Genomic DNA, 27,930 nt, shown 5'->3' on the forward strand with positions numbered 1-27,930 from the left:
CGGCTGTTGTGCGGGGCCGGGGGCGCCGAGCGGCGGCATGTCCGAGGACCGGGCGCAGCGCAGCGTCCCCGCGCTGCCCGACGAGGCGCCCGCGGTGCGAGCTGCCGCGGCGGAGCTGAGGGGCAGAGCCGAGGCGGACCGCAGCCAGCCCTGGCCGCTGCCTCTCAGCGACTCCTTCCTACTCAGGTTCCTGCGGGCCCGCGACTTCAACCTGGAGCTGGCCTGGAGGGTAAGGGCGGCCGGGCCGCATGGGGCGAGGGGCGCGCACATCCTGCGTCCCTGCTGGACTCCCTCCCCGGGGCTGGGACGGAGGCCGGGCCCCGCAGGGGCTGGGCTGGGCTGGGCTGAGAGGTGCCAGCCAGCACCCAGGTAAGGACACACGTGCCTCTGCATCTCGCCGCCGCTGCTCCAGAAAGAGTCACAGTGTTGCCAGCTCATGACTGCTGGCTTGTTCTTACAGTCTGCCCTTCGGGAATGTGAAAACCTTACTCTTCCATCCCCCTATATCTATCGGTCTAGAGGTCTGTAGCTCTCTATAGCGATACACATCTCTATATCTATCTTTCTATCCATCTCTCTATCTCTCAAGAGACAGAGAGAGTGAGAGAAATAAGAGTTAAGATTTCACATTCCCTAAGAGTAGACTTTAAGAACAATGCCAAAAATCACGAGCATTGGCAACACTGGAATCAAGACACCTGACTCTCTCTCCCCAGACCCGCCTGTTGGCCACCGGGAACCCGCTCAAGTCCACCAGACTGTTCCCAGATGTAAAGTTCAGCCTGCTGACAAGACTTGGCCAGATCAGACCTTGGCAACCTGATAAACCCAGTACAGCAGGGTAGAGAAACTGTCCAGCTTAGACACTGGGCAGCTACTTTGGTAGCTAAGGGTGTGGAGCAGAGAGCTGGATAATACCCAAGGCAATCTTCTGGGTGATGCCATGGAAGCGCAAAGTATTCCTATGAACTTGGTGTGATCTTACTGACTGGAGCAGAGTGTGAGGAGTCAAGATTCAACTACTTAAGTCAGGAAGCAAATCACAGATACCTTTAAAGGTGAAAATCATGCTCTTGTTGGGTTTCCCCTCCTATTGTTGCTATGAAAGCATTTGAATTACTATAATTCAACAACACTGGAGAAAAGTATTCTCTTTCTAAGTTTGTTAATTTTTTTAACGCATTATACTTATCTGAAGTTTCACCTGTTTCCTGCTGTATGGGTCTCCTTCATGAAAGGCAAAGAAATATCATTTTACAATATAAAAATATTAGTAAACATTCTTACCAAGAGGCTGATTTTAAAAGCTTCTTCAGTATTTAAAAAAATGACAAGTATTAAAGTAGCCACTGTTTGTTTAAGACTCTTAGGGTAAAGTTTATTTACGACTCTTAGGGTAATGTTTACTCTCCTGCTTTGCATATGTGCAATGCTTTAATTGGATGTTATATGGGCGAATTAGCACCGATGAGCAACAAAACTCATCTCTTTGATTTTTTTTTTTTTTTTTTTATTTCTGTATATTTAGATTTCCCTCCCATCTTTGTTAGTGTCTTAATCTAGAACAGTGTGTGCTCCCAGGCATAAGCTTCAAGAGAAGCTTGCATCCCTCATTGGGCCATGGCACTACACAGTTCAGTTTCTCCGAAGCCAGCACCTCGGATCTCCTAACCACGTCATGGTTTAGATTGATTCCTGTCCAGAGTTGCATCTAGTAGCGGGTGGTCAATGCTCTTGCTTCTAGATTAACTGCTTTGGAAGCAGTGTGGCAAGAAGGTGAAGAAAACAGGTTGAGCAAAAAACCGAATAACCACAGTCACTTTAGTCTTCAAAAGTCCTAGAAAGTTAGAGATCACTGCAAAATAAGATGCACACCTTAGGGTAATCTCCTCCTGCAAAGTGGGACTAAGCTCATGTCAGTATATGTGACTGATATGTCTCCTTCCTTTTACTAGCTTGTTGTTCTTGTATATGGTTGTCAATGCTACCTCCATCTGCATCCCAAGAAGCACCTCATCTCAAGCAGTCTTTGTCCCCTTTTGGTACAGTCCCCAATTTAAGCTGCTGTCACCACTCTGTATAACAAATTCAGTCAACCTCAGTATTGGGATAAGCAGTCAAGAGACAAAGTGGAATATTATAGATTGACTTCTTAGTTACACTCATTCAGCTAGATGTTAGTACCTTTTCAGTATTTGGTCTAAGTACAGATAGTCAAAAAGCCCAAGGCTGAATTGATTCAGGCTTTGCAGGCCCTAGCTCAGGGTTAACATGCTGAGGCCAGGGGAAGGGGCATGCTAAACTCCCCACCGTGGCCTGCATCAGACCCCCATCCAGGCAGACCTGAGCTGGGGGGTAGTGCCGGTTACCTCCCCAGTCTTCTGCCCTACCCCACTCCATGCTCAAGGGGGAGAGGGGGGCAGCTGCTGCCAGGCAATTCCACGCTTGCTGCTGGAGCAGAGGGGGCTGGGCGTGGGGTAGGAAAGCCTGTGAGGGACTGCCCTGCCCAGCCAACCCTCCAGCTAGTTTTGCCTGGGGGGGACAGTCCCTCTCAGGCTGTTGTCTACCCCCCCATGCCCCGCTCAAGTGGAGATAGGAGGCATGGCCATGCCCCGGCCCAGGGCCAGCTCACTGAGCTGGGGAAGGGGGTTTAAACCTGGACCCTATCCAGGGCTTGCCTGGAGGGGCAGTCCCTCCCACACTTTTCCCCCCTGCCCTGTACCTCACCTCATGCCCCTGCCCCCTGTGCCCCAGTGATGAGCAGGGAATGCCTGGCAGGGGCTGTCACAACCCTGCCAAGAAGACCCTGGCTGGGGTCCTGTGCCGGTGAGAGAGGTGGAGATTTAAACCCATGAGTCCCCCCCGCCCCCCCCCCCCCGTTCCAGTGGGGAAAGGTCTGTCAGGGACTGCCCACCCCTGGTTGCAGTCCCCAGCTGGGTTTCCCACCCCCTTGTCAGCCAGCCCTCACTATAGAGCAGAGAGACAGGGCCAACCCTGCTCCCTGGAGCAGACAGCACAGCCCAGCCCAGGGCTGCAAAGCATCCTGAGATACTGGGGGACTGTGATTTAACTTGAACCAGGAAGGAGTCTTGGACAGAAGTTTTGTAAACTGGTTTGACCTAAATCAGTAAAATCTGATACTATGTTCATTCAACCAGGTTTATCTTAAGCCAGTTTCAGCCACTTCAAAATGGGTTTACATACACTGAACTTCTGTTCTGTTACAGATTTAAACCAGTTTCTGATCACTTAAAGCCATTTATGTGTAACTTCTGCCCGTAGCCTTGGTGCATGGTTGACCTAGCATGGTACCTTGGCCACCAAAGTGATTAATAAATTATTCATACAGCCTTAGTCACAATTCAGCACAAACCTGTCCCACTCCTTCACTGTTAGCACCTCTGAAAATCTGGTCGTAGCCCAACACAGAACTGCTACTAAAGGAAAGATGATCAGCTAGACAGTAGCAAGGTAGTATATTTTTAATCACGTCTTATAACAACCCATTGGAGACAAAATCTTATATCAATTTTTTCTTCCAAATGATGTGTTCACAGCTAGTATAGAGTGGGCTTATAAGACCTGGGATGCTGCTATTTTTTTAACTGACGAAAACCCAGAAACAAGGCATTTATTTGACCAAAAAGAAGGAAGAATTGGAGATTTAAAAACAAATCCAGAGGTTTTCCTAGTACAGGAGTAGGCAAAATGTGGCCTGCAGGCTGGATGCAGCCTGCCAGGCCATTCTATTTGTTCTCCAGGGCCGCTAAAAAATTTAGAAAATTAATATTTATCTGCCCTGGCTGCCTGTCATGTGGCCCTCAATGGTTTGCCAAAACTCAATAAGTGGTTCTCCACCCAAAAGAATTGCCTTCCCCTGTAATTAGTCTCATGACACTTGCTTCTTATGTAATTTCTGCATGGCGATTAAGAAACAGAGAAAGAAATGAAAACTCATGGAAAGTGAGTGGGAGTGTATACATAAGACATGAAACTTAAACATGGATTCCAAAAGCACAAAGTTAACTGATTGCCTTCCTGCAAAGGATTGCAAGTGTAAAAGTACATACAGTAGGAAAGGGTTAACTCAGTCCAAATGGAATATTGGCAAAGATTTGTCTTCCTTTTGAGTGAACAGAGAAGTCCTTTGACAGAAAAGATTAACTGCAGCCAGGTCACTGAATGGGCAATTAGGCTTGAATGCACAAATAAGGTTTTATTTCAAGAAGCTTCAGAGAGAGAGAGATACCTGCATAGTGTTCACCTTATTGAGAAGGGAATCACAGCGTCATTGTCTCCACTCCACACACCTGTGCAGCAACAAATCTCTCTGTGCCCTGAGGGAGATGCAAGCAGGGATTGGTACGAGCACTGCAAAAAGCATTATCTCCCACCTGCCTACAGTCTAGGGTTAAAATAGGGCATACTATGGAGTCTTTGCTCCATGGCCTTGCACTGTCATAGAAACGATACACTATCAAACAGGAACCAGGGACCCCAGCCAGAGTAGTAGGTACCCACTCCTCCTCGTGGACCAGCTACCACAGTATTCTGATTTGTCGTTGACTTCATTTTTGTGGTAGAGAGCAACATTTCTCCATACTCAAAAATGGGATGGGCCTGGAGAGTGGGTAGAGCCACATTTTTGTCTTTCTGATTTCTACCTATTTACATTCTCGCTGACATCTTGCCACCCTTTTAGCTTCTCTCATTCCTGTCTTCCTGATTTCCAACTATTTCCTTTTTCACAGACAGACTCTTTTCTCCCCTTAGTCTTTCCTCTGCCTCTCACCCCAGAGATACACATCTCCAATACTGGCTGGATATGGGCGTGATTTGCTTCAAATAGACTTGCACTGTGAGCTGAGCTGAGCTCTGGAAAAGCAAGCATAAAAACATTTTGCCATGATTTGGAGGCAGCCCTTCATTTGAAAGATGTGGAGTGAAGGAATTGGAACAGTGCCTTTGTACATCTCAGTGCACATTGCAAATCTGGCTTTAGCTGAGTGCATATTTTAGGAGATTACTCTCTCATGGAATTGCCTCACAATAATTGGTATGATGCCCATACAAAGCAAACATACTGGTGTTTGTTTGTTACAAAGACCAACTGTGGGGTTACATGAGGGCATCCTTTATGCCCTATCATAGTTTCCAAAGTCTAGACTTTGAACTATGTACAAAGGTGTTGCTTAGAATGTGGAACTTTTGGAGGCATAAATGATTTTGATTTGATATAGTGCTAGAAGTTGATGCATAGCCTCAAGCTCCACTCCTACATACACACTTGACTTTGTGCGCATAAGTAATCCCATGGGATTTAACAGGATTAGTCATAGCGTTTGTAGGATCAAGGCTAGAATGTGGCTGAGTTGGTAGTTCTGAGTGTTCAGTGCTTTAGATCCAGACCGGATCTGTTCTACCGACCTGGATCATCCAGGCCACACTTTTGCTCTGGCTCTGGCTGTGGTGGCAGGGCTTCTGTCCATACTGCTGGTGGAACTACCACTGTTTTTGCTGTCACTGGGGCTAAATACAGACATTCAATAAGTCCGAGGTAGAAGTGCTTTAAGTATCATGCTTTACTCAAAGCGTTCTAGATCAGGCCAGGATTGAACAGAACAGACGTGCAGTGTCTGCCTGCAGAGGAGCTTGGAGTCTGCATTGGCTGAGGTCAGCAGCTGGCGGGGTGGGGAGGGGGGCTCTCAAAGACCTCCCAGCATGCCCTGCAGGCTTCCCGAGCACAACCAGGGTCAAGCTGTCCCTGGAGAGCACTAGCATTCTCTCCCATGCCCTTCCCGCCCACGTTACTTTGTCAGTGACAGGAATCACAGAGATTCAGAGAGAAGCAGGGCTGGAAGGGACCACCAGGTTGTGCTGGGGATGCTCAGGGGCTGGGGTCCAAGGGTTGCGTGGGGGGCATCTGCCGAGTGCCAGCAGGTGCAGGCTGGGCACAGGCACCTTCCTGAAGCTGTGATGGGAACATAGGGACTTGGGACACCTGTCCCTGTCATGGATCAGGGGTGGGGAGGGGAGGAGTTCAGGACAGAATCACTTGGGGCCAGGCTGGACACACACACACACACACACACACACACACACACACCCCTCCCCCCGCCCAGCAGCAGTGGCAGCAGCATGCCATGGCCCCTCCAAGCCCCATGCACACAGGGCATAGCAGATTGCAGCCACCACTTGCTTGCTCTAGCTGTCCTGCCCTATCTTGCTGTTGCTACGTGCCGAGGGGCCTGATATTTCCATCTGTGGAGCAGGGGCACTGTATAATGCTAGAAAAATAAAAAGATCTAGACACTCTTCCCTCTCTCTCCCCCTCTCCCAGCATTTGGATGACAGCTTGGAGCAGCCAAGTGAGTAAAGTTCCAATGCGCCTCTGTGCAAGGGGAGGGAGTGGTCGAGCCCAGTGAAACGCACGGGATGCCAGCGGAATATGACCTAGCTTGACTTATGATGAGATGTGGTACAGAAGTTCGATAAAGCATTCTAACCTAAAGCACTTTTGTCTGATATCACATCCGTCCCGGGTTAATTTAGAGCAGAATCTGCCATTTTTACAGCATTCTGTGTGCCATGAACATGATTTTAGAGTGCTTTCTTCATGCTTAACGCTTGACAAGTGTAACTTTTTCAGGTGCAGGCTGCTGTTGTAGGAAGCCCTGCCACCAGGGACAGATCCCAGCCTCTGGCTGTGGTGGCATAAGGACACACACACATATGCACACTGCGGTGTTACTGGAGCTGCAAACATGAGAGCTGGGTGTAGTCTGTGGGCACCAGAGACAGAGGGAATGTGGCCCTCCATTCAAGTTGAGTTTGATACCCCTGCTTTAGATTCCTATTATTAAATCCTCTCCTGTAATTATTCTGTGCATGAAGAATGAGCAAAGGTATTAATACTGTTATAGATTATGACATCTGTTCTATTAATTACTGATTGTTAGATCCTGAAAAATAACATAACACATCCAGTTTTAATCCTAAATGCTCATTGAACCAACCACAAAATTATTAAAATTGTCATTCTTCACTGCTAGGTTTTTAGGGTAATCTTATAACTGCTGCCATGTCAGGCAGTTTTCTAAATTTACCAAAAAAAAATAGCAGATAACAACCATGCTGTGTACTGAGATACTGTTCCCACAATAGTAGTGTTTCTTTTGGGCAGGTATATCCTCTTCACAGCTCCCTATTCATTATTTTATGTTGACAGCAATAAGCCACTGAGAGGATGATCATTAAAGCCAAATTTCAGTTGCTCATTTTTCGTCATCTTCAGTCAATCTCCAAACTTCATGGCATGTAGAAGGAACTGGGCATCTCTTAATTTAGTTAACTAAGGATATTATGTCAAGGTGAAACTTCTGTTTCTGTGTGTTAGAATACCTTATGAAGACTAAGTTGCTTGTTTACAGTCTTTGCCAAATAATTGAGTACAGTTTCATTTTCTCCCTACATTGATTTCCTTTTGCTCTTTTTTTCATTTGAGTTCAAAGTTCCCCTTACTTTCAAAGCTTTGGGTAAGTCTGCCTTGTGTTTCTTTCCTTACTTCTTCCTGTTCTGTGTCTTGTTCCATTTGTTATACATAAGCCCCTTGACTTAACTGCTTTCTCTATGTGTCTATTCACTCTGGAAAAAATAAACCATTACTGATATAACTGTCAACAAACAGTCTTTCCCCTCCCCGCAACTCGCTAACAGGGATTGAAAATAACTATCTACTAACATGTGGGGTCTTGGCATCCATAGGTGGGTGAGGGTCTGGCTACGTGGGGGTGGGTGGAAGGGTGGATGGATGGAAGGACCTCCACAACCTTAAAATTTCCAGAGATTTCCAGCAGACATCCTGTGATTCTGGCAATGCCCCACATCCCATCCGGGCTGTAAATTTCAAGGGTTCTTGACCTTCATCGTGGAGGCAGCTGGCTATGCCCCATGTGGTCCTGAAGCGGGAAGAAACCTTATAGCATGCCAGGTGCCCATGGGCCAGGCACCTGCTAGCAGTGCCCAAGTTGCAGAGGCCACAGGGTTGGCTCCATGCAGGTCCTATGCCAATTTCTTGGCCCCTGCCACCCAGCTTCTGCTTGCATGAGAGCCATGCTAAAGTCCAGGTGGTAGGGTGTCTGGCCCTGGGGTTCCTTGGGTCTGTGCCCACACACTGGGGGTTCTTCTGGTCTCTGTATCTGGTCCATGGGGTTTGTGACGGGGTTGAGGAGGTACAGCCCACAGATGAGGGTGGCCCATTGCTGAGCCTGGTGCAGAGACAGAAAACCCTTCCTCTTCCCTCCCCTACCAGCTTATGTCTTGCAGCTGGCCATGATTTGAATAAAATTGTGTGCAACAGTCTGCCTGACCAAAGAAACCTGTACCTAGGATTTTTGAGATTGGCTGCTGTTACAAACAAGAAAAAATAGCCTTGGACTTCTGTTATTTCACTTAGATGGATATTTCACAAGGAGGCCAGGATGGCAACTAGTGCTTCAGGTCACTGTGTGATTAGCAGTCACATTAGATATCCAGTTCCTCTATGCAGATTGTGGGATACAGCCTTCTGTAAAATGGAAAACATTGGTTTGCAGACAGTGTAAGTCAAGTGGGCACATATAATGTTATTCACCTTGACAGACTGCTTTTAAGACGGGAACACAGAGAAACAAACATTGTGTCCTTGTTGGCAACTACTAGTGTCTGAACAGGCTGCATTTCTACTTGCTAAAAATGAATGGGTATTGAGAACAAAATTAACAACAGAGATTATCATTGTGGTTCAGAAGCGCCAGTGGAGAGATCTCTAAACTTTGCTGCTAAGAAGGTGAGATCTAGCAAAGGAATTTTAAAGCCGAGGAAATAAAACTGTAAGAAGTGTCCAATTCTCAGTGCTTCCAATTTCCTACATGTGGGATGAGCTTGATGGAGGTCTAGCTTGGGTGAGCACATGTTGCCTCATCCTGCAGCCATAGGTGGAAAATTTAACCAAAATCTGAATGTCTCTTTTCATTGGTTCAGTTCACAGTCTGACAGTCCTTGGTACCAACATAAATGGAGGAGGAGGGGAGTTTCAGGGGAGAGCTGGGAACTAGAGCCATTACAAAGACACAAGGGCTTCAGGAGGGTGTTCTTGTATATTTATTGGCTTCCTAAATGCTGTACATTAGGGAATCTCCTGGGTTCAGAAGGGAATATAAAGTCATTGCTTTTTTTGCAGGCAGCAGATTGGGAAGGTAGGGAAAAATTCCTTTCCTCCCATTGAAGGATATCTGGTGTTTCCTAAGGGGAACACCATAGACACCGTGTCCCAAAAGGTTTTTGTTGGATTGCTGCGTGGCTCTAGACATATTAAGGCCAGCAAGACTATTGGATATTATTATTCATATAGCCAGGAAAAGTGTCTACAATAGCATGGTAACTAATACAACAAACAGCATGACAGAAAAAGTTCCGAGGTCTTTGCATCTATCTATGGGACTCCCAGCAGCATACCTAAACTGCTGTACAGGCAGTCCTCAACTTACAACATTTTAAGTTACAGCGTTTCGCACTCACAACGTTTATAAATTGACTCCCTATTTCAACATTACAACGCCAATTTCAGCTTAAAATGCTTGATCTGATGCAATGCCATGCCAGTGAACAAGTTTGCTGCATCGCTCATCTCCCTGGAGAACATCTGTCCAAACTTCCTTGGACACTTTAAGAAAGCAGACAAGACTCCAGAAGAACCTGCAGCCAAGACTTCTGAGAAGACTCCAGCCAAGAACCCTTCAAAAAGTCCAACCAAGAGCCCTTCAAGAAGTCCAGCAAGGTCACCTCAAAGAAGTCCTTTCAAATTGATATGATTGCTATTTACAATATAAATATATTAATGTAGCTATATTACTCATCTATAAGTGATCGAGCGCAAAATTCTGGGGTATTTTTGGTGAAAATAGGGTATTGGGCCTTGGTTCAGGAACCAATCACCCATTTATAATATTGTTTCTTATGAGAAAATTGGTTCCGAGTTGCAACATTTAACTTAAGACACGGTTTTTAGGAACCAATTGTGTTGTAAGTCCGAGGACTGCCTGTAACAGACTGTCTGAAACAGCTTTCTATCCAGTGCACATTGTTCCAAACCAATTCTGTGAACAGAATTATTAGAAATTGGCTTTAAGACATGAAACAGAGAAATACTCTCTGCTTCTCTATGGACTATTGAATGCATCCAAGGTTTCTGGGACTTCAGGTCTGTGAGCTGGTCTCATGTGTTTCTGGTCCTCTGTCATGTATTGATCACAGTCAGCGTAAATACTTCTCATAATAACCTACATTTTACACATACATTTGGTTTCTCCAGACAAGTTGGAAAATAGTGATGCTACACATTAGTATGTATAGGTGTGCTGATGTACATTTGGGCATGTTCAAGTACATTTTTTATAGTATAGGAGTTGGGGCTCCTATCTACACCAGGGAATCTGTAACAGTATTTGAAAAGCACAATACAATTTGCTACTACTACAGAACTATTAAGTACCTTGGTAGAGGCATGGGTTAGAGGGCATTTTCATCACCAAACTTATGATGCCACTCTGAGCCATATTAAGTAGCCAAGCTTTAAACACATTTTTTTTTTGTCCAAAGCCTCACATCCATTAGGGAAATTGCCCATTCCCAAAATCAGTGCAGATGAATCAGTTCTTAAGACAGGTCAACTGTGAGCAGAAGCAGCCCTAATTTCTTTGAGCAATGACTTTTCTCTTAGCAGCTGAACCACATTCAGCATTTGTTCAGCTTCACCCATGACAGTATGCAATAAGAGAAATTCAGCAATAAGCAGTTTTGTTTGTGTGGATGGCTCTATGCTAACCTGAGAGAGGACACAGGACTGGGGACAGAGGCTTCACTGACTCTTGTCCATGACAGCCTAGGGGCAGGCCAGCCCAGCCCAGGGCTTGGGTAGAGCAGATGAACTCTAGCTGAGGTTAGAGCTCTATCCTGGGGATGAGAAGGGTGCTGCAAAGTCCCATGGGTTGCCAGCGCAGTGTGACCTAACATGAGTCGCAATGGGATCTGGTACACATGTTCGATACGGCTCTTTAACATACACCACTGTACTCGGATACCACATCCATCCAAGGTTCTCAGAATGGGATCCACCATTTTTACAGTGCTCTAGGTGCCCTATCTGTTCAGTTATGGCAGTAGAGTGCTTTCTGCATGCTTATCATGCAGTAAGAGTAATGTCTCACCTGGTCTATAGGGTTGAGGCCATAGATCAATGATTCTTAACTTTTTAGGCTTGAGGCACTCCTCACTAGACTCGAGACATCCCTTTGAAAATCCCAGTTCTTCCTTTTTTTCTATGTTTTTGATAGGGGATTTTTGTTTGTTTTTTTTATTATAGAAAAATACTAAAGCAATTCTTCTGTTGCAGAGAATTTAGAAAGCCCACAATAGGTCAGAACGGATTAACACTGTGGATTCTTATTTGAAAAGTGTTGGTTTATCTTGCAAGTCATGTTTGCACACCTAACTGTAGTAAGATAGAATGGCACCCCCTGGTTTAAAGGCTCCCAAGGCACTCTAGGTTGTCCTTGCACCCTGGATAAGAATCACTGCTGTAGATATTTAAATGCTTAGTTCTCATATGTCCAAGTAAAGATAATGTTTCCTGTGAAATATTTACATGAAAAATTGAGGCCAGCTTTTTAAACACTAATCCTTTGTTTTAATAAGTGTAATAAGTGTTATTGTGGTTTTGATTTTCTTTTTAAGATACATTTTAGCATGGGGGGGGCAGAAAGTATTCAAAATCTGCTCTTTAGAGTGCTTACTAGTACCACAAATTCAGAGGTGGAAAATTCTGGTAAATATAGAAGACAATAATCTCTTACTCAGATTCTCTGTTCTCACACATCACTAACTACAGGATATAGACTATCACTGGTGTCTCCAACTAGGAGAATTTTTAATATTCATGAAAATGAGAGATTAATACTGCTTGTTATAGCTTTGTATGGTTGTTTTGGCTTTAAAAAGGCAGTCATAAAAAGTCCTGTATTATTTAGAAGGTGATCAAACAGATCATTTTTTTCCTACACCTGGGTTTTGACTAGTCATATCCTACCTTTCCTAACATAAATTTGCTCCTGAGAAGAAACTGTTTCTTAAAAGAATATCACATTTTATAATACCTCTTTTAACTGAACAATTAGGTTATCTAAAAAGTGCTTCTCAAACTGTGCCCTTTTTAAGTCTCATACTGTTCCTAAAGAAATCAGGGCTTGTGGACAGAGGTGGTATCTTTTATTAGACCAACAAAATGTTAAAAAAAAAAAAAAAAAAATCTTTTTTTTTGCAAATCACTTCTTGTGGCAAAGTGTCTGGCTAGCCACAGTGCTAGTTTCCCCACCTGTTTTTGGGCACGCCACTCACCTGTCTTTCCTGCCATGCCTTGTTGTTAATCAATTAAGTTGTTAATTAAGGCAGGAGGCTGCCCATTCTTGCCCCGATGCCAGAAGGCTGCCTATTCTTGTCCCGATACCAGGAGGGACTATCTGCAGCTCTGTTCCTCCCCTACACCACAGCCCAAGCCTCGCAGATGGCATCCAGATGGCAGTGCTCCCGGCTTACAGCCGGACCAAGCACAGGCCTCGTTGTCAGGCCTCAGTCACACACATTCATATCACCCTCCTCTCACTAGGGCCTCACACACTCCACCCCCTCTCACAGGGTCTTTTTCACACATTGACAACTTGTACTGCCTTGCTCCCTCTTGGAGCAGGCCCCATAGACTATAAGTTTTAGCTAGGTCATACCTTGGGTGGCAGACATACTGTCTTTTGGGCCTCTCCTGTGACCCTCACTGGGGTAGTGGCTAGCCAATTACCTGACCGCATGTAAGCTTGCCCTGGCTCTTTTTAGGACAACTCTATATACTCATACATACTGGGATGCCAGCCCTCTGGTTTTTCCCCTCACTGGGGCTCTACACCGCCCCTCACTGGGGCTGCCCACTCACTGGGGCCACGGGGCTTCCCTCCCTGGTGGGATCAGGTGGCCTCAGCCATGCCTAGGCCCCAACTACTTCTGATGATAAATGACCCACCCAAAGGTGAGGGCTGGGGTTAAGGTGCCCCGACCCACCATTCACTGGGGTGGTAACTGGCCTGGTATTTCCTGGGGGCTCCTGTACCACTGAGAGCCCCACCAGGCCACCCACTCCTGGCAGGGTGCAGTTTTAGGCCATGTCCAGGAGCAAGAGCCTCCAAACATCCCCTACAGCTCCTGCCCTTACCTTCAGGATGTTGCAGACAGACAATGTTTCTGCCTGGCCTGCCAACAGGGAACTGCTCTGTTTATATAGGTGGCCAGAGATCTAAAATGGCCACTGCAATCAAGCACCTGCTGGCTGCTCAGCTCAGCTCTTAAAGTGGCAGGCACTAACAGCTCAATACAATCAATACCTGCTGTACACCACAGAGCTATTTTCACAACAGCAATTAAAGCCTTGATTATTAAAATAGTTAATCTTAATATGAATATGTTCTATTTATGTAATATATTATTGAAATAATCATTCCTTAAATAGGAAAAAAATGCAGTGCATTCAGAAATTGGAACTACTGCATCGTCAGCTTAATTCTCCATGATTATTCTTCATGGAATTATCGATATTTTCTTGTTCTCCAGCAGGAAGTAACCCAAAGGTAGCACAATTTAATGACCTCTTACTCAGATCCACAGCAGATTCCAGCTGCACGCAGAGCCCTTTTTATTTTTCAGCAGTGGTAGTGCATAATGCTATACAAACTTGAGGCCCTCTCACTGCGCTACTCCGGCCCGAGGGCACCCTCCATTCTCGCCTGCCACGTCTTGATGGAATATATAATAGGGAGGCTGCCTTGTGTTTCCTCGGGCCTGTCAGCTCCTGGACCCCTCATGGGTCTCCCCGTACAATGGGCGCTACCCAAGCGCCCTAGCCTTATGGGCTATGCGTGGCTCCTACCAGCCCCTAATACCACACCCCAAGCCTCGCAGATGTAATAGACGTTGTCCGGTCTGTCTCTCTACTGTGGCCCACCCTGGGCTCCCTCTCTCACGCCCAGCCTCTTGCTGGGACTCTCGTCTGGCCCACTCTGGGCCTCCCCTGCCAGTGTGGTTCCGCTCCGGGACTCTAGCGGGCCTCCGGTCCTATGGGCCAACCGCACGGATACCCTCCCTGACTCTGGCTCACTGCGCTGCTACTCCCTGTCTTCTCAGGGGCAACCGCAGCGCCCTGCCTTGGTCTGAGGGGTATTGCCACACTAGCCTGCGGCCAGGCTTGCTATGCCCGTGCGCCCACACTGGGCTACTCAGCAAAGCACAATGACGTTCCCCCTCTCTGGGGCTCGCCGCACCCACACTGGGCTACTCGATAATACACAATGGCGTTCCCCCTCTCTGGTGCTCGCCACGCCCACACTGGGCTACTCAATAATACACAATGGCGTTCCCCCTCTCTGGTGCTCACCACGCCCACACTGGGCTACTCAATACTGTACAAGGGTGTTCCCCCCTCTCTGGGGCTCGCCGTGCCCGCACTGGGCTACTCAGTAATACCGCCCCTTTCCTGGGGCCGGGGGCTATGTTCCCCCACACACAATCCGGGGTCTTGGTCCCCGTCCGCAACCTACGGGTTGCTCCTGCGACCCACTGGCCGCGCTCCTCGCCGCCAGCTGCTCGCGCAGTGGCGTGCGAGCTGCGCCTTCCCTGGCGCTATACAGGGGCTATGCTCCCCCACACGCAATCCGGGGTCTCGGTCCCCGTCCGCAACCTACGGGTTGTGCCCGCGACCCACTGGCCACGCTCCTCGCCGCCAGCTGCTCACGCACTGGCGTGCGAGTAATTGAGGCCTCCTCCAACCCCTACAGCCTCGCCCAAGCCTCCGGGTGTAATAACACAAACACAAAGCAAAACCACAAGCCCCTAGGCTGTAACATAACCACAAGCCGCCTGGCCATAACTCATTATCATAGCTCAAGCCTCCAGGGCTATCATGAGTGGTACTTGCGACTTAGGCTCCTTCCCATATCTCGGCCGAGGGAGCTCCTGCCTCTCCAGCTGCTGGCAGAGAACTCCCAGCCTGGCCTCAGCCCTGAGCTTTATAAGGGCCAGGCCCTGCCCCCTACAGGCAGCTGGCTCCGCTTGGTTGCTCCGGCAACCCACAGCTGCGCTCATTACCTGAGCCAGCCTCAGCTGGGCTCGTCATGTCAGGCCAGGGCGCGCTCCCTTGCTCCCTGGCAGTTCCTCCTTTCTAGGAGCAGGGGTACCGAGGTGCCCTGCAACAACCTCCTTCTGAAAAACAGTGTACAACAGACAGGATTTTTGTTGATTCTTTAAAGGGAGACTTCCATTACTTCTGCTTTCTAAAAGCCGGTGTCTTATCAGCAGGGATCCTAGTTTTCTGTTTGCCACAGAAAAACACAGAATCTGCATTTTCCCACCATCTGCCAAAAGCCAATCGGCAATGGGGGAGGAGTAGAAGGGAAGAGGTGGAAGGAGGTGTCACTGCTGGTTGGCTGGGAAACAAAAACTGCAACAAAAAATAAAAGAGAGTAGGAATAGTGCCACACACTGTGGGATGCCACTGCACTTTCAGTAGGTTGTAGAAAAATGCAGATTTTTGTGTTTTTTGAACAGATTTCTTCACTTTTTTTTCCCCACAGAAAACTAGGACCCCTGCTTATCAGCAGTTAAAGAAAGGAGAGGCATCCGTTACATCATTACTTGATGATGTGACTGGGAGAAAACCTTTATGTCTTTCAAATGTGCTGTGGATATTCTGATTGTTCGCAGCTGTTATGATGGTAGTAGATTTAATAAGTTTCTCATGCGGGTGTGTGAGAGAATTGTGCAATAAGACAGCTTGATGCATTTGGGAGAAGAATTCCTCTTATAAAATGTGTGTGTCCCTTCCGTGTTCAAGAAGCCTCTGAAACAAATGTCAAGATAAATAATAGTGAGGGTATTTAAGGTAAAAGTCTGTTTCTACTAATCTTGAGCAGAAGCTACTGGCATATTATGGTTCCCTGATCAAGCACTAAACTACACCCCATTAAAAACCAGGTATATTCGTCTAAAGTCAGACAGAAGGCAGGGCAGGGTAGCATCTTAAAGATTCATGCCTCTTGAATTCTTTGGGGGTTCTTTGGAGTCTTTGAGGGGGCCTACTTGAGTTATTTGGGGGTGTCAATAAGCAGGTGGACCAGGGTGATCTGGTTGACATAATATATCTGGACTTCCAAAAAGTCTTTGACAAGGTCCTCCAGCAGAGGCACTTAAGGAAATTAGGTAATCAGAATTACAGCAAAGGTCCTCTCATGGATTAGAAATTGGCTTAAAGATAGAAAACAAGGTGAAAGTATAAATGGTCAGTTTTCAGGTTGGAAAGAGGTAAACAGTAGGGTCCTCCCAGGGATCTGTGTTAGGTTAAATGCTCTTTAACATATTCATAAATGATCTGGGAAAAGGGGATGAATAGCTAATTCACCAAATTAGTGTTGAAGACAAAATTATTCAAAGTGGTAAAGACCAAGGCAGTAGACTGTAAGGTATTACAGAAGGATCTGGTACTTTTGAGTGAATGGACAACTAAATGGCAGATGAAATTCAATGTAGATAAATGTAAAGTGATGCACATGGGCAAAAATATCCTAAACTATACCTACACTAATGCTCTACATTAGTTGTTACCACACAGGAAAGAGCTCTGGGAATCATTATGGACAGTATGCTAAAAACATCAGCTCAGTGCTCACTCAGCAGCCATCACAAAGGCAAACAAAATGTTAGGGATTATTAAGAAGTGAATTGTAACAAAAATGGAAAGCATCATCATGCCTCTTTATCAATCCATGGTGCATCCACACCTTGAATATTGTTTCGAACTCTGGTCTCCACACCTCAAAAAGGATATAGAAGAACAAGGGAAGGTCCAGAGAAGGGTAATAAGGACGATTAGTGATATAGAGGGGCTTCCAAAAGAGGCAAGACTAAAGAGGTTAGCCCTATTCAGTTTAGAAAAGAGACACTTGAGGGGGGCCATGATAAGGGTTTACAAATACTAAATGGAGAAGAGAAAGTCAATAAAGATTTATTTTTCACTCTCTCATAGAATACAAGAACTAGGGATCATAAAATAAAACTAGTAGGTAGTAAGTTTAAAACTAACAAAAGGAAGTTTTTTCACACAGCATGTAATTCAAGTGTGAAACTCATTGCCACCAAATGCTGTGGAAGCTGACAGTTTATCCAGATTCAAAATGGAATTGGAAAAAATTTTTGGAGGAAAGGTGCATCAGTAACTATTGAGCATGGGAATTAGGGGTACAGCCTCTGAGTCAGAACTTCCTAGATCTTAAACGTTGGAGGCTGCCAGTGAGGGAGGAATAGTGGAAAAAGATGTGGTCACACCCTGTTCACTCTCCCTTCCAGCATCCACTCTCTGCCACTGTGTAACACAAGATACTGGGGAAGATGGACCTATGGTCTGATCCAGTAAATGGCAGTACTTATGTTCAAAGATACCATCTTACGAAGTAGATTGTTGCCTACAAAAGCTCATGCCCATCTGGACCAGTTTGTCTCTAAGGCCTCCTCTGCACATGAAGATAAAAGCATGCTCAGATCTAATGTGTGATCCACATAATCGTGTTTCCTGCCACGCCAGGCACGTGTGGCAAGAGGCATGATTGTGGCATTGCGCATTAGAGCCCATCGTGTCTCATTGCTGGTATAGGGGAACCCAATCCTGGGCACCCCCTGCATCAGTCTAAATTTATTGCACAGTTAATGAGGAAATAACATAATAGTATAACATGTAGAGGGGCTTTAGGTACCACTCTACCCTGCCCTCTGCATAATTTATTGTAGAAAGTACCTAGATGAGTGAACTACAAAGATATAATGGCAATTAAGAGGAAAAAAAGAGAAAGCCAGACAGATATATAGGAAATAGGCTGGAAAATGTTTAATCATGCTAAAAATACCATTGTACAAGAGAAATCAGAAGTACACACTGGATATTGTGCTATATTCTGGTCACAATTTGAAAAAGCTTATAGGGGAATATCTGAAATAGATAAAAACAAGAACAAAAGTATTCTTAGAATCATGGAAAACCTTTTATGTGAAGAGTGACGGGATTGGAGCTGTATACTTTAGAAAGATGACATCTATGCAGAGGTGTAGGAAGCTCTTACCCTGCTCTGAGCACTGAATGGATGGGGGGGAAGGAATGTGCTTACTACTGGACAGTGAGGGAAGGGTGTATTACCTACAGGGCTCTTTTCACTTGAGCAGCAGTCGCTATTGCTGTTGCTTGTCTCCTAGCAAAATGTGCCACTGAAGCACAGGCAGTAGGGCCAGCTCTCAAGAGCTGTTCCTGGTGCCCCATTTACCCCCTAGCCCTGGGGTCAAGGTTGCAGTTCCCATGGCAAAGCATCATTCTACTGAGCATGGTGCTGCCCCTTCTCTCTGCACCTGCTCAGCTCTGTGCCTGCCACAGGAAAGACTTCTAAGAGGGAGAGGGTCAACCTGGCACCCTGTCTAAGTTGGCGCCTAGGGCTAGTGCTCCTCTTACCCCATCCTTGTTACATGACTGCTTAAATGACGGCATGGTGAAAATAAACAAAATAAAGAATAGTATAGAGGGGCACAGTCAAGGAGACAGAAAGGCAGCAAATCTAAACTTTAAGATGACAGTAACTCTATATATTAGCAAACCAGAGAGATCATTGGCACAAAGTATTACTGAAACCCAGACTGATCAGGATTACAAAGGTCTGGACACTGATATGGATGATAAAAATATCCACTGTTAAAATAATATTTTTAAAGTATCTAACGCCACACATGCCTGTTTTTTTAGAGCATAAGGTAACCTCTGATGGGAAGTAAAGGAGAAACTTTCCCTATGGATCATTCCATAAGTCTACAGTACGGTTTGTAACATCTTCCCCTGACATAGTGATTCCAGTCTACTGTTAAAAGACAGAATTCTGGACCCAGTGTGACCCAGTTTGGTAGTTTCTCTCCGCTTAAGATTCTTTTATTTAAAGTAAAAATAATATAAGCATTGAAATGATAGAAGTTTTAATCATATAGCTGTGACTCACTGGTCCAAGACACTTTTTCTGTATCCTTATACTTTGCTTCCCAGTTACCTTGATGTTCATTGGTCAGAGCATTTCTTTTTCCTACAGTTATTGAAGAACTATCACAAGTGGAGAGCTGAATGCCCAGAAATAACTGCAGATTTACAGCCATCTTCTATTCTCAATCTCCTGCGTGCTGGTTACCATGGAGTTCTGCGATCGAGAGACCCACATGGCAGCAGAGTTCTGATTTATAGGATTGGTAAGTAACAGCCATTTATTATAGCATAGGGCTTTCTTACACTTTGGTGTTACTACCAGTATAAACATTTTTATCAGGGTTGAAATTTTTCTATTGTGATAGTTTTACTGGTACAACTGCTAGTTATATCACTATATAATTTAGTACTCTACTATACTGTATTAGTTATTTTCCCTGCCTTATAGGGAGTACTGCAATAAACACTTTCATACCAATATAACTGTGTCCATATTGAAGTCAGGCTGGGACAAGTAGGATCTGTACTGTTTTAACCATAACTTTGTATAGTTAAAGGGGTATAATTTTTGTGTATAGACTGGTCTTTATGCTCAACGGCTAAATGAAAACAATTTCCAGTTGGATTCAAGGCCAACTTCAGTGGCAAAGGTTAGAAAAGGGGTAAGGTTAAACGGGAAATCCAATATTTCCATAATATTGTGTGGGTGTGTGTAGCTACTTGGGTATCTAGTGAGGATTCCAATGGCAAGCAGATATCCAAGGGATTTTAAAAACTATTTGGAAACATCCAAATTGTCTTGGTACGCAGTATCAGGAACATTCTGAGGGCCCTTGATCTATTGGATGGTAGTCTCAAATAGTATTTTCTGAACTGCCAGAAAAGCTGCTGAAGACGCTCAACAGATAATGATGTCAATGACATAACAAAGCAGAAACTAAAAACATAGGGTCTCAAGTTTCTCCCCCACCTATCTGCCTCTCACCTACTGACTACTTCAATTTGGATTTTCACTGATTGGCTTTCTCACATGCATACCAACCTCTGGCTTCTTTATAATTCCATCCAGGAAGAGCACAGACCAACTGCGGGCACTTCTTCAGCCCGACAAAGGGTACCTGTACCCAAAAGCTTGCAAAGAAGAATTTTTCCAACTATTTGAATTGGTTTAATAAAAGATATTGGATTTACCCAAAGAACCTTGTCTGTCTATGTCCCTAGACCAACACAGCTACAACCTATACCCCTGAATTGAAAAACTCATTTGACAGATTCTGGAAGCACTTAAGTGCCACAAACATTTTTAAATGTTTGCTCTTCAGCCACTTAAAGGTATCATATTCAAAACAATTGGATAAAGTGTTATTCACTTCCTGTTAAACTTGTGTGTGAGTCAGTGTTAAATTGCTGTCTGCCTTTTTAACTATTGTATTTAATATCACCCCACCATTACTGTTATTGTTGTTTACTTCTCTTACAGGAGATCTTAGAAACCCTAGTCAAGGATCAGAGACACACTAAGTGCTAAAGAGAGACCAGTAATGCAAGACTTATCTTCACTAAGAAAAGAAGTGTATTTTTAATGTGTTGGCCAACTTGTTCAAATCTTAGTATAGACAAGGCAAGTTGTAGTTTTAACATGTTAATTCGTCAAGGGTAACTCTAGTCATTTTATTTCTAGATGCTGTACTGAGGAGTTTGGTGAGGTTCTTCCCAATAAGATTTTTACTTTCATTGACAAACTAGATAATTCTCAAAGCAAACATTTTGTTAAGTTTCGAAACAGGCTCTCTCTTCTTAGGAAAAATTGACTGCTGAGAGTCTGAGTGACCAGGCAGAGCAGAAGATGAAAGGTGAGCCAGACCAGAGGTACCATGACTTCTGAACAGACAAAATTATCTGTCGCAGGATCTGAGAAGTCTCAAAGGGAAAGAAAATGACACATACACTCTGTATGCAGTTTACTTTTATTTTTTGTACTTGAGGAACTAATTAAAAGCTGTTGCAAGCGGAATTGTGTCTTGACACAATATCCATTTGGTAATGCAATGCAACCTATTTGCTATTTAGGACAATGGGATCCCAAGATGTTTACAGCATATGATGTGTTTCGCGTAAGTCTTATTACATCAGAGCTCATCGTAAAGGAGACAGAGACACAGAGGAATGGAGTCAAGGCAATTTTTGATCTTCAAGGGTGGCGATTTGCTCATGCATTTCAAATCTGTCCGACAGTGGCCAGGAGGATTGCTGCCGTGGTCACAGTAGGCTTGATACTTCTTTCTACTTGCTTTATTGCCAAAGATGGCAAAAATTCCTTGTGATTAAAACCTTGCAGAGATCATGCAGCTTGAAGGAACAAAACAACTGTGCTCTTCAGGCTAATATTTTTCATGGAGACTTTTCTTCTGTTCTTGCTTGGAAGTTAAGGTCCTTTTTATCGCCATACCCTCTTTAGGCAGTGACTCTTAACAAGGGTGATGGGGCACCTTGAATGCCACCAGATCCTTTGAAGGGTACTATGAGGTGTGATTTTTATCCCATTGTTAAAAAGTTCCTGAAAACAGTTGCATTTAGCAAGTTTGATTTTTAATCTAGATAAGAGCACATCAGTTCAAAATCACAAGAGAAGAAAAGTTACTGTAAAACTGATGGGGAAAACATTTGTGACTGCTATTGTAAGTTGACTTTGGTGAGAGGGAAGAAACTTGTAGTCAGCAGAGCTGTAGCAGTGAAGCAGGGTTTGAAAGCAGGCTGCTCTTCCTCTATTCCAAAGGTGTCTTAAAGATACAGCCCATTGAGCTGTATCATCCAGCCGCTGGTGCTTCCTGTGGGTCTTAGTGACCCACAGGCACCATGCAGGACAGGCTGGATGCCCTGTGTACCTGCTTGCACTCCAGAGCCCTGGTTGAGCAGCCACTATGTGCAGCACAGCACCGTAGTGACTGCCTGCCACTGCAGGGCCATGCTGCACTCAGTGATCACTCTGCGGCTCCAGGGCACTACAGTCCCATAGTGGCAGGTCCAGGGCCATGCAGCACAGCCCTGGAGCAACCGGAGCAAGACTGGGCTGCACACACTGCCCACTCCAGCTGCTCCATGACATGCACTAGATCTGGAGTGCAGGGCTGGTCTGTGGGTGCGACACCCCTGCTCTGATCCAGATAAAGTATCTTTGAACACTAGCCATATTTCCTTTCAGCTGTGGCACTCTAATTAATTTTTAATACAATTAACATTTTATATTATGGAGGTTATATGGCAGCTAAATTTTTCAGTTCTCACAAGGGTAAAACAAATTCACCTCATGACTCAGGCAAGACTCCCCTTACGACCAGAATTTTTCCAAAATTGTGTCATAAAAACAATTTTTGTAAGTAAATTTCAGTGATTTATATTTGATTCTAAGTGTTTCTCCACGTTCATTTTGATTGTTTTTTAAAGAAAAGATTCTTTCTTGATGCTCTAAAAAGCTACTTTAAACTCTTTTGACTCACTGTTTTGAAAATAAATAGTTCATTTTAGGCAAATCTTCCCCTCAGCCCTAACAGAGGACCTTCTTTCAGAATTTGTCATGTGAGTTGCCAAGGAAAGCTGCTGGCTGCCTGGCTTTTGGATACCTTTGTCATACATTCTGCATTGCACAGAACTGGAAGCTTGTGGAAAGGCCAGATCTAATGATAAAGCAAATCATGTTCCTTCTTACTGCAGTGATTTCCTCCCAGTGCAATTAGAGGAATTAGTTTAGGCTTCCTTTTTCTGAAGTTTAAAAGCAACAAATTGTAAACGGTAAATACAGGTTTCCCTTCGCTTTATGCAGGTTCTGTATGTGCGAATTCACTCTCATGCGATGACCTTTTTATACCAAAAATTCATTATATGCGAGGTAAATTCACTCTTATGAGATGGATGTGGTGGAAGCCTGCAGTCAGCTGCTTTGTGCAGTGCATTGCGGGAGTGACACGCACCAAAATATCATCTCCTGCGTGGATCTGCACTCCTCACTCATTTTCTGTAACATGTTTCTGTAGTCGCCATCCCCATTATGGCTTTTAAGCGTCCCTCTAGCTTATCTTCAGCTGTGCTGTTGGTGAGTACCAAAATTGTCTTGTAAAAGAGGTAGAAATGGGTCTGGGGGTCAGAACAATCAAGGTCTTGGAACGTATTCCTATTTGTTACATTGTAAAGTGGGTTCCCTTTGCGCGAATTTGAGTTATACGCCGTTTTCCAAGAACATGTACAGCATAAAGCGAGGGAAATCTGTACTCCAAGCAAGAGTTAACAAGGTTGGGGGAGGAGGTGCTCTAACCTATGCACTAGGCTGCACTTGGCCATAAGAAAACCATCTTCCTAATAATTTCTCTTTTTTTGTTGTTATTTTGACAGGATTCCTTTCCACTAAAGGTTCGTGGCATCCACTTGATTAATGAGCCTTTATTTTTCCACCCCGTCTTCAGTCTAATTAAACCTTTCCTCACTGAAAAAATAAAGGAACGGGTGAGTAATCATAAAAATTTCTTTTCTTCCACAAAAAAATTACAGCCATCAAACTTTCATGAGGACCTGGGTCACTAGTGCTTGAGCACTGAATGGCTTAAGTCAGATTTATACTTCCATTTTGACAGAGATTTTTGTAGAAGAAAAATTCTGTATAAATAATATTAATGATCTGAGAGTGGCAAGAGGTTGGTATCATCACAGTTTTCATAATAAGGAACACAGCAAGCCTTCAGGAGAGGTAGGACTAGAGCCTTGGTCTCTGATCCTTTCTTTTAAATTCTAGTGAATGTTATTCATTGAGCACTAACATTATGCTCCATGTACTGCAAACATAGTGGAAGACACCACTGCATAGCGCAGACCAGCCTCTGGCTTCTTAGCTATTCATTCCATCCAGGAAGAGCATATATCAACTACAGATGCTTCCTCAGCCTGACAAAGGGTATTTATACCCAAAAGCTTGCAAATCATTTTTCCAACTATTTGAGTTGGTCTAATAAAAGATTTCAGATTTACCCAAAGAACCTGTGTCCTTAAACCAACCCAGCTACAACCTATATCCCAGATGAAAGACCAACATAGGCAGGCCCACAGTTGATGAAGTGGAACAGAAGAAGTTTGGGATCAATAAGACCACTTAAAGTGAGCCCAGGCTCATGTGGTCTGGGGAAGAGGCCAGCAGGACTGGCTTCAAGAGGAGCAGATGGTGCTATCTCACTCCCTCTTTGCTCCCAATCATGGAGTGTTGACAAAAAGACAGTTAACCACCTGTTCACTTCATTATGCTTTTATTCCTGGAAGTTGTTGTGCCATTTTTGTCTGCAGAAAATTCTTGTTAAATGTTAACAATCAGATGCTGGCCATTTAAGCAATGGGAGCAGTGAGGGAGGCATCAAAATACTGTAAACCAGTGTTGGAAAAATCACCAAAAAGAAAGCTTTTTTTACTGTAATGACAGGTTAAAACATCTGAATTCACTTGGAAGCAAGGGATCTGATTTCCATTGGAATCAAGTATCCAGGCACTTCTGAAAATTCCACTAGATGCCTATCTGCCTTTTTTAGCACTTAAATATCTCTAAAAATGTGATACTTTCTATCTGATCCTCTTAGGCCAACCACCTTTCATACTGGTTTGCATATTCATAGATTCATAGATGCTGGGGTTGGAAGGGACCTCAACACATCATTGAGTCCGACCCCCTGCCTAGGCAGCAAAGAGTGCTGGGGTCAGATGACCCCAGCCAGATGCCTATCCAAAATGATCAGACTTTTGTGCATGATCAGACCTTTAAGGCTGGTCTTCATACACTTTAATTATGTGGATATACAAGGCTTTCTCTAATGAAAATAATTACATTAGTGCAGAAACAGCACATAGAGCAAGGTTTTGTTGCTATGCTTGCAGCTATGTAAAGTACAGTTCCCTGAAATTTCAGCATCTCTCAGGATTGCATTTCAAAGAGGAGGTAGTCTGAGACAGCCACAGCATATTCACACAGTGAGAACTTCTTTTGAATATTTTGTTGCATAGCTATTGACAAGAACAACAGTGAAAACATTTTGTGAAAACTAGCTTGTTTCACTTCTCACACCAATGGTTCTTGGCTTGTTTAATATCTTCACACAATACTATGGGATTCAAGCAGAAGTAAATGTGTATCTGATAAGCCTAGAAAGCCATTTTCAAGCCACCTTTCTGGTTTCAGGTACACATGCATGGCAGCAATTACATACAGAGCCTGACTCAACACTTTCCAGCCAGCATTCTTCCACAGGAATATGGAGGGGAGGAAGTCTCCATTGAAGACCTTGCTCAGGAGTGGACTGACTTTATAATGGAATCCGCAGAGTATCTTCAGAGTATTTCTCTTGTGTCCCAGTGAACCAACCATACAAAAATAACATCTCAGTTTTTAGGTTGCTGATTAAAATAGAGAGCAGCAGTTAGTTCCTTGCATTCAACTGCAATCAGAAAAAAAATGTAATCAGACGTCTTTCATGTAAATTTGAAATGATTGTAAACAAGACATTGGGAGCTGTAATGCCCCAGTGACTGCATTCTTATGTTAGCGTGAAGAGATCAAGTATTTACATCTCTGGACTAAAAGTTTCATGAGTTTCACATTTAGTGGGATAATATGCACTACTGTTTGTAACAGATTAAATTATATGCCTAGAGGCTGTATAATGCTACATGTAGGATATTGCAGAGATCAATATTTTTCTAGATATGTCCTCATGGAGCACTAATCTGTAATGGTTCAATATAGACCATATGTTTAGCTCTTGCATTAAGACTCATCAAGTTGATGAGGGGCTAAGATAAAGAGCCAAATGATTTCAAGAACTGCAGAGCCATCCTGATTAGAGCAAAACAGTTTGGCTTGGATGCAGGATTATACAAAGCAGTGATTTTTTTTTCTCAGGGCTCTTGTCTAACTGAAGGGGGCCAAGAGGGGATGGTTTTTGGACTGATTCTCAGGGAAACTGTTTTTTATTCAGTTTGCCCAGCTGGGCCTGCACAGTTTGGATGGTGTTTAGTCTGCAGTGGTGGAACACTGCTGTGCCATCCGCTGCAATGAGCAGCTCCTATCTGTGGGAGTACTTGAGATGATAACCTAAGACTGTGAAGGGAGAATGGGGAAATGCAACTTAAATGCTGTGAAAAGACAATGTAAATCAGAAAGCAGAAGGTATAAATAAATTGAGATTTGAAACCTGATGACTGATTCTCCCTCTAACAGATCATCTCTTGGGGAATTTATAGAGCAGTTCCCTATGAAGTAGTAAATACCTTTAACTTCCTTTCATTCCTGTTTTCCTGATCTCCTGCTGTTTTCCTTTTCACTAACAACCTCTTTTCTACCTTGTATTCTATCACTGTAATGCCTCCCTTCAGCCCTTTTCCCCCACTGCTCTCTTCCCCCTCCTCTCTCTGCTTTACCTTTTGTCTTTCTAATTTCTACCTATTTACATTCTCACTGACATCCTGACACACTTTTAGCTTCTCTCATTTCTTGGAGTCTCAGACCAGCAGAGACTTCCTATGCCTGAAGAAGGGTGTGTGCACCCAAAAGCCAAGAACTTTTTTCCAACTGCTCAGTTGGTCTAATAAAAGATATTACGTCTATTCAAAGATCCTTGCCTGCCTATGTAAATAAAGGGTGCTTAGCAATTCACAGAATCAGGCTGTTAAAGGGAACAAAGTAGATTTTCCCTCATGGTGGAGAAATAAAAGCTACTGGCCATAGTTATTATATTTCTTCAATATTAATGCTTTGGAAAGAAATCACAGAAAGCCATTTCCAATTAACTGAAAATTTAGTTTTCCAGTGAAGATAACATTTTGTATGGCTTTTGCTTTACCTAGCAGAAGTAAACGTTTTTGTTAATTATAAACTCACAGCCCTAATTGTTTCACATGGCCTCACATATTATATAAAGGCAAAATTTGGCTTCATATTTTGTGGAGCAGTGTTACCTTTTCTTTTGCACCAGACCAGTGAAATAATGTGTCCTTTTTTTTAAACTGAATGTTTATGAGTAAAATGGTACTCTGAATGTTTAACACAGTCAACATAATGTTAGCTGTAAGTACGTTCTTGGGATTCAAATATGTTTTTTAATGTTTTCACCCATTATATAGCCCAAATTACTCAGATGTCGCTAGAGAATTTTGTAAGACGGGTGGAAAGGCTATTATTAAGATGAATGGATATGAAGAGACTTGAACTGCAAAGTAAAAAACAGTCTGCACATATATTATTCCCACTAAAATTGCAACAGGAGTGCCTTTTTTTAACAATAATCAAATGTCAACACAAATATAATTTTGCTACTGACTATAAATGCACTATAATGCACAATGTTTTATAATTTTGTACATATTTTAATATCTCTATATTCAGAAAGTAAACAGAATAAACCATTTCTAAGGGATCTGTGCTGGCTTTTTTTTTCTTCAAATGCCCAGATATTATCATCTTCCAATTATAGAAGCATTCATTTTCCAAGTAGCTTCTCTAATATTTGACCTATTAATCACAAAAGTACATTGTTAATACAAGTCCAAACTAAATGAAAATGGAAAACTTTATTCTTTAATTGATAAAACAGTAGTTTGGGGTTGTTGGAGGGTCTGTTCTACTGTCCCTACAAATGGTAACATATGCATAGAGCTACCATCAGCAACCCAGCTGAACACATCAAGAAGAGGTTTGATTTTTCACTGCTTAGTGACTATTTCACACCTGATGCCCTGGCAGCTCATTCAGAGTCCCTTCTCTCTACACCAGA

At 43.9% G+C, this 27,930-nt stretch overlaps 1 protein-coding gene across 1 annotated transcript; it reads left to right on the forward strand.

The window, feature by feature from the left end:
• On the forward strand, window positions 1-27,573 carry TTPA (alpha tocopherol transfer protein). Its single transcript, XM_014606795.3, has 5 exons — window positions 1-229; window positions 19,242-19,395; window positions 21,203-21,396; window positions 23,519-23,629; window positions 25,341-27,573. Exons 1-5 carry the CDS (start codon window positions 38-40, stop codon window positions 25,515-25,517), a joined length of 828 nt encoding a protein of 275 aa, XP_014462281.2. The 5' UTR covers window positions 1-37; the 3' UTR covers window positions 25,518-27,573.
• Window positions 27,574-27,930: the final 357 nt, after the last annotated feature.

This window comes from Alligator mississippiensis, chromosome 3 (assembly GCF_030867095.1).
Source record: "Alligator mississippiensis isolate rAllMis1 chromosome 3, rAllMis1, whole genome shotgun sequence".
NCBI lineage: Eukaryota > Metazoa > Chordata > Crocodylia > Alligatoridae > Alligator > Alligator mississippiensis.

Coding starts and splice junctions, on each gene's coding strand:
- TTPA (XM_014606795.3), top strand. CDS start 38: ATGTCCGAGGACCGGGCGCAGCGCAGCGTCCCCGCGCTGCCCGACGAG. Junction 19,396..21,202: donor AGTTCTGATTTATAGGATTG/GTAAGTAACAGC, acceptor TTTGCTATTTAG/GACAATGGGATCCCAAGATG. Junction 21,397..23,518: donor GGATTGCTGCCGTGGTCACA/GTAGGCTTGATA, acceptor TTATTTTGACAG/GATTCCTTTCCACTAAAGGT.